At 34.6% G+C, this 7,472-nt stretch overlaps 1 protein-coding gene across 10 annotated transcripts in view; it reads left to right on the forward strand.

Moving 5' to 3' along the window:
* Positions 1-7,472, forward strand: part of LOC107606235 (MADS-box transcription factor 23) — a 26,913-nt gene that overhangs the window by 10,642 nt on the left and 8,799 nt on the right. For 6 of the 10 annotated variants that reach the window (XM_021106529.1, XM_021106532.1, XM_021106526.1 and 3 more), the window contains one exon: positions 2,764-2,844. The exons of 3 other annotated variants lie outside the window; for them this stretch is intronic. In XM_021106529.1, the coding sequence (XP_020962188.1) occupies positions 2,764-2,844 (81 nt within the window). The remainder of the gene's footprint in view (positions 1-2,763; positions 2,845-7,472) is intronic. One more of the 10 variants, XM_021106531.1, reaches the window with a different exon arrangement.

Below are 7,472 nucleotides of genomic sequence, written 5' to 3' on the forward strand. Positions count from 1 at the left end.
ATTTAATTTAAATAAAAAAAAATTAGAACAAAATAAAGCTCAAAAATATTTTTAAAAATTTTGATAAATTTTAAAAACAAAAAGTATACCTTACCTAAAAAAAAATCTAAAGAATGAATTATATCAATAGCAATTTTTCTGTACTGAAAATCTTAACAAATATTTGACAATCCCCCTTTGTTTTTAGTATATTTAAGCAATGATCTAGATATTTCTTTACTATAGTTCAGCCATTATTTGATACATTAACTTTGTGGTATCCTCAATCATCCACTAAGGATGTTTCACATTGTTTCGCTTTTGGAAAAGAACTTCAATCATTTAACAAATGTAATCAGTAGGGTCTGGTTCAACTTTCTAGGGTTTTTTAAGAGAACTTTATTCTTGCCGATCATCATATAGCCACGTTTTCTCCTTGCCGAATCATTTTTCTCCTTGCTTCCTAAGACACCACGCCATCCACTTACACTAAAATGGCCTAAACACTCTTCTACTATGCAAAAATGGAAAGAATCTATAACCGCATACACTTCCATTCACTTAAGAAGCAAAATGTTCAAACTACCATTTATACACAGTCAATACAAAGAAATCTCTATAGATACTATTATAGTATAAATACTAAATAGAAGATAAATAGTTAAATATTATAGTATTCATTATGTGTACTGTGTCTCTATTCCCTGAATCTTTCTTTATTCCTATCTCAACTATATCTTTCGATTTCCCTGTGATTCACTTAATGTTCTATGCAATTCCCTAATTCCGGTCATTCCAATTTTGTATTGTTTCAACGGTGATTTCATTTGCCACCATACCTAATTTCTTCTGTGGTGGTTTGGCAAACTCAGAAGTGGAAACTGACTCAGTACAAGAGTACTACTAAGTTTTTATGGATTATTTTATCTGGAAAATAACAAAACTTCACACAGAAATGCAACTAGACATTATTGAGATACAGGATAAGCGGATAGCATCTTTATAAACACTGCATTTCACTACTTTAAAATGAATAAGACAGCGTACGTAGCAGGTCTTATGACTAGCTTTCTTCTTTTATTTTTTTATTTTTTATTTTTTTGAACAAATGAACTCAACACAAAAATAGAGCAAGTAAGTAAAAAACAGCACAAAAGTAGAGCAAGTAAGTAAAAAACAGACAAGATAACACCTATTGGAATCACATAGACATATCTTAAACCAAAATATCCCGACGTCATCTCTGACATTGCCATCAACAACAAAAGGGATCCACACACTTCCACTCTTTGTAATGAAGAAGAGACATATTAACGATCCCTTCTGCACTGTACTTTTTATTCTGAAACACCCTCCTGTTCCTTTCTAACCAAATGTTCCAAACTACGGCAAAGAAACTCATAAACCACTTCTTGTGCTCCTCCTTCCTAATTGTTGTACCTGGCCAACTTAGAAAATGCTCCTTCAAAGTACCAGGAAAGGACCAATGTTTGCCAAGTTCAGATAACCAAGCGCACTACACCTGCCAGTTAAATTCACACCCAAGAAATACGTGGTGGATAGATTCAATATCATTATTACATAATACACAAACATTATCATCCTGATTAGCAATTCCAAGACAACCCAGTCTTTCTTTCGTATTCACCCTGCCTATCAGAACAAACCAGACAAACAACTCAACTTTTGGGGGGACAACACCTTTCCAAATAGTCATAGTGAAGTTGTAGCTTGTTACATCATCTCCCAAATTTTTCTCCCAACCTGCCTAATGGCAAATTGGCGAGTTGACAGGCTAAGTATGTCATCAATTAAATATAGATAGAACATAATTCAAATTATAACTTAAAATATTTTCAATTAAAAAAAAAGACAGATCCGTCAAGAGAAGTTCGTTCTGCCCCGCCAAAACCCACCAAAAAGCCCGCAAAAGGTGAATTCAGATGGAATAGTAACTCGTTTTTTACCAACGGATATTCAAAATTTACGTTAATGACTTAAAAAAGAAATAAACATGAGTGTGGGTTACTCTATGATGCTATTATGGCGTAATGGCTTATAAGAAACCAATATTATATCTTTAACATTTTATTAAATACTTGTTTTTCGTAGATCAAATTTAGTTCTGAACACCTTATTTACCCATTTAATTCTTGATTATTTTTTTTTTTGAATGATTAACTGAGGAAGCAAAAAATAGATGTATGGGAGCAACAAAAATCCTTAGACCAGATAAAAATCTTAAGAATAGGTCACGGACAGGAGTTTCAGGTAATTTACATGAGATTGTCTCAAATTTTATTACCACCAATATACTGGAAAATAATAACATATTCATGTCTAAACGACATAGAAGACTCAATTTTTTCCCGCTTTCTTTTGTAGACAGTTTGTCTATGAAACAGTTTAATATTTGGGAATTTATGGTGGTTTTTTTTTTTTTTGGTTTGGGGGGGGGGGGGGATTTGTTTCATAGAGAATGTATGTTTGTATGACTCATTGTTAACCATTGAGGGTGTGGTTTGTTTCGGAGAGAATTTATGTTTGTATGACTCATTGTTAACCATTAAGATCTAATTTGTATTCACTACAGTTACACTTAAAAAAAATGATAAAATTGTTTATTATCACTACTTTCCCAATTAGAAAGCTTGCTTTAGTAAAGCAATATTCTATGTTTTACAATTGCATAACAAATATTTTTGAAACCGTTTTTTGTTTCCTTCAATTCAAAACATTTATTTTCATTTCATTCATCATATTCTAAACCCCTTTGTTTTGAAGACCGTTTAGATCTAGCAGTTTGAATGGTTGGATTGGAACTTCTAAGCTCATCCCAAGATTGATCTTCATGCAAAATCAGGGGTAAAAAAAATTGATAAGAACTTCCTATTCTGCATTTTAATCATTTTATATTCTCGTTAGATGTTGTATTGTACTGGTGTTCCTATTTCGAAAGGAGATCAGAGTTGACCGTTTTGATTCTTAACTGCCAGGCCACCTTAAAAATAAATTTGTTTAATGAGAATAATTTTTCAAAACTTCTAAAATAATAAAAATTTATTAAAAACTATAATGATAAACCTAAAATTTTCAACAGAAATATTTTTACTAGAGAATCAAGAGAATGAAAAACAAATTGGATAATAGCATAGCATTCATTCAGAGATCCCTTGTGAGAATGAGGATTTGGTGCCTCTCAAGACTTGAGATGGAGCTTTAGCGTGACTATGATATAATTTTTTGCAGAAAAATATTGCGGCTTTCAAAGGTCTAAGAAAATTAGATGAGGTTTGAATATAGGAACACCAGTTTCTTTTATGTACTAACTCTTATCAGGGTTAAAATGGATGAAGGCTAGTGGTGTAATGTAACATACCCAGAAATCATAGAAGCTTCTAATTCATACCCTAATAGAGGAAATATTCTCCTACCATACGCTTTTATTATAGTAGAAGAAATACAGTTAAAAACAAGAAGGATAGAGCGTCAATAAAAATATTTTCCTAACTAACTATCCACCTGGCACAGGGAGTGAGGGGCATTAGGAGCAGACAGGTATGATTTCACATGATTTGGAGAGAGAACATAAGGGCTAAGAAGGGGAGAGAAAGGTAGAAATTCAATGAGGATCTATACTAGATTTCAGTCTCACCAACACCCCATTAACATTTCAGGTCCTGATGAATTAGGTATTCAGACTATTTTTAAGAAAATTTATACGATGTTCTTTGATGATATTCCGGGGTATAGTACCGATTGAAAGAAACATTGTGTGCACTTGAAATTGTGTTGGAAGTTTTGAGACAGCACAAACTCTGCTTGAAGAGGAAGAAATTTCATTTTTCTCAAGAGAAGGTGGAATACTTGGAACACATCATTTCGATCAAAGGAGTAAAAGTCAACCCCAAGAAGGTGTAGAATATATAATAGATTGGCCTCCAATTAAGGACCTTAAGAATTTGAGAGAATTCCTTGATCTAACAGCAGAAATCCGATATAAGGAGGAAGGTGAGAATAGAGTGGCAGATGCATTTTCCCAAAAACTCCAGTTCTCTTTTTCATCTGGTTAATGTAGTGAAATGGGAATAATTGGAGAATGAAGTTCAAAGGGATGAAAAGCTCATAAGCATAATTCAGAGCTTGGAAAAGGAAAAGGAGCTCTAACTAGATATGAATTTAGAAAAGAAAAGGCTGCTACACAAAGGGAGGCTTGTGGTTTCTAGGATTCCAAATGGATTTCAAAGATATTGAAGGAATTTCATGACTCCAAAACAGGGGGCATTTGGGGTATTTCCAAATATTTAAAAGGATTGGAGTGCGATTTTGGGAGGGGATGAAGTGTACAATCATGGACCATGTCAAGCAGTGTGATATTTGCCAAAGAAATAAAAATTTTACTTCATCCCTTGCCAGACTGTTACAGTCGTTGCCTATATCGGAAAATGTGTGGTCTGATGTGACCATGGATTTAATTGGAGAACTTCCGAAGGTCGAAGGAAAGAATACAATAATGGTGGTGATGGATAAAATGTCAAAGCACAACCATTTCTTTGCCATTTCTCACCCTTTTTTGGCTAAGAAGTGGCTGAAAATTTTAGTAATGGAGTTGTCACTCTCCATGAATTCTCCACAAAAAATTTTCGAATAAGGATTGCCCTTTCCATGAGTGCTTTTTGGTTAGAGGTGTTCAAGGCAATTGACACTTCCCTCAAAAAGAGTTTAGCCTATCACCCAGAGATAGTTGAACAATGTGAGACAATCAATAAGTGTGTGAAAACCTACCTTTGTAAGGACAAAGCCACAACAGTGGCATAAGTGGTTAAATTGGACTGAATATATTGATATAACACCAATTAGCATGGATCGATTCGAGTGATGCTGTTCAAGGCGTATATGAGAGGGGCAGCGAGGCCACGATTGAGGCAGTGAAGGTGCTAATGAAGGAGAGTAATCAGATGCTAGACGAATTAAAATATCAATTGGATAGATCTCAAGCGTGAATAAAATAATATGCTGATAAGAAAAGGAGAGAAATTAAGTTTGGAGTGGAAGTCCTTAAGATCCAGCCATGCAGGTTAAAATCCCTGGCTAAATGAAGTAACTAGAAGCTTAGTCCTAGGCATTTCGACCCATTTGAAGTGGGAAAAGATCTTCAAGGTAGCCTATGGACTTTAACTATCGAAAAGGTCACAGGTGCATCTTGTCTTTCACGGTGAGGAGTATGAGCTTCAAGTAGAACCCAAAAGCATCAAGGTAATAAAGATTAATGATGTTGGCAAATTGAAGTTCTAGTATAGTAAAAGGACCTCCTAGAATTTGAGACATCTTGGAAAGCAGCAATTGTAATTTGTTACAAACCCAAATAACAGAGTAGTGGAAGGGTAGAAAGGAAATATCCGTATTCTAAAATTTACATATCAGAGAAGAAAGAAAAATAACTAATGGAGGGAGTGGAGACCGAGTTTGTTAATGAAGCTATTAGAAAGAATGAGTGATATAAATAGAAAGAGGAAAATGCAATTGTTCTCAGGAAAGTAGTGGGTGGAGTTAGTGCAGAATCTTGGCCTCTCGAATGCCAAATTTTCATTTCTGTTACTATTCATATTTTACACATCTTATACATCATACTTGAATATACTCTCAGACCTGGGAATATCACACTAATATCCTTGGTGTAATGTAACATACCCAGAAATCATAGAAGCTTCTAATTCATACCCTAATAGAGGAAATATTCTCCTACCATACGCTTTTATTATAGTAGAAGAAATACAGTTAAAAACAAAAAGGATGGAGTGTCAATAAAAATATTTTCCTAACTAACTATCCACCTGGCACAGGGAGTGAGGGGCATTAGGAGCAGACAGGTATGATTTCACATGATTTGGAGAGAGAACATAAGGGCTAAGAAGGGGAGAGAAAGGTAGAAATTCAATGAGGATCTATACTAGATTTCAGTCTCACCAACACCCCATTAACATTTCAGGTCCTGATGAATTAGGTATTCAGACTATTTTTAAGAAAATTTATACGATGTTCTTTGATGATATTCTGGGGTATAGTACCGATTGAAAGAAACATTGTGTGCACTTGAAATTGTGTTGGAAGTTTTGAGACAGCACAAACTCTGCTTGAAGAGGAAGAAATTTCATTTTGCTCAAGAGAAGGTGGAATACTTGGAACACATCATTTCGATCAAAGGAGTAAAAGTCAACCCCAAGAAAGTGTAGGATATATAATAGATTGGCCTCCAATTAAGGACCTTAAGAATTTGAGAGAATTCCTTGATCTAACAGCAGAAATCCGATATTAGGAGGAAGGTGAGAATAGAGTGGCAGATGCATTTTCCCAAAAACTCCAGTTCTCTTTTTCATCTGGTTAATGTAGTGAAATGGGAGAAATTGGAGAATGAAGTTCAAAGGGATGAAAAGCTCATAAGCATAATTCAGAGCTTGGAAAAGGAAAAGGAGCTCTAACTAGATATGAATTTAGAAAAGAAAAGGCTGCTACACAAAGGGAGGCTTGTGGTTTCTAGGATTCCAAATGGATTTCAAAGATATTGAAGGAATTTCATGACTCCAAAACAGGGGGCATTTGGGGTATTTCCAAATATTTAAAAGGATTGGAGTGCCATTTTGGGAGGGGATGAAGTGTACAATCATGGACTATGTCAAGCAGTGTGATATTTCCAAATTATTTGTGGAATGATTGTGTTGTTTGTATTGAATTTTTAATTTGCATGCTCATTAGATTATATAATAATATTGCATATTTGTAAAAACTCTACCCTACCAATTGCCACCCCTAGTTGTTACACGTAATAAACCAAATTCTATTTAGACGGCAACTCTTATTTAATAAGACTATTTTGTAAGCATAATGAAATGGATCCTTCTGCCTTATCCTTCTAGTGTTTTTACGCTGGTCACTACGAAAGAGTTGGCTTGATTAGCAATCAAACCTTTTCTTCTTCAGTCATTTTTTGGAGATAGAATGAGTAGTGGCAGCTTGTTAGGGAGGCTTTTCCCAAGTTGAACCCTGAATGCTTTTGTAGTCTTTACACCTAAAATTGACAATTCCGATCACTTTAGGAGTTTTTACCAGATCAACTAGTGTAATGTGGTTTACAGGGTAGTTGCTTAATGGGAAGCAATAAATCAATATCAGAAAAGCTTTCAAGATTAACTTAGAAAAAATTATGATAGATGCATCTGGGACTTCCCTGGACATTCACCAAGGATATCTCGGTGTACTTAACTTATCTATGTATCAAGATGATGGCCACAATATAATAATCCAAAGGTAGAAAAGGGTATTCGGAGTCATGTTTGTTGATGTTTTCTTCCTCTGTATGGTGCTTAAGACTATCGATGATTTTTGCATGGCAAGTAGGGTAAATTTCTCCTCTATTGTTATTGACAATGTGGACATGAAATTGGCCACTTGGAAAGGAAAATTACGCAATTGTGCATGTCATGTTTGTTTGATCC

Source organism: Arachis ipaensis, chromosome B07, assembly GCF_000816755.2.
Source record: "Arachis ipaensis cultivar K30076 chromosome B07, Araip1.1, whole genome shotgun sequence".
Lineage (NCBI taxonomy): Eukaryota > Viridiplantae > Streptophyta > Magnoliopsida > Fabales > Fabaceae > Arachis > Arachis ipaensis.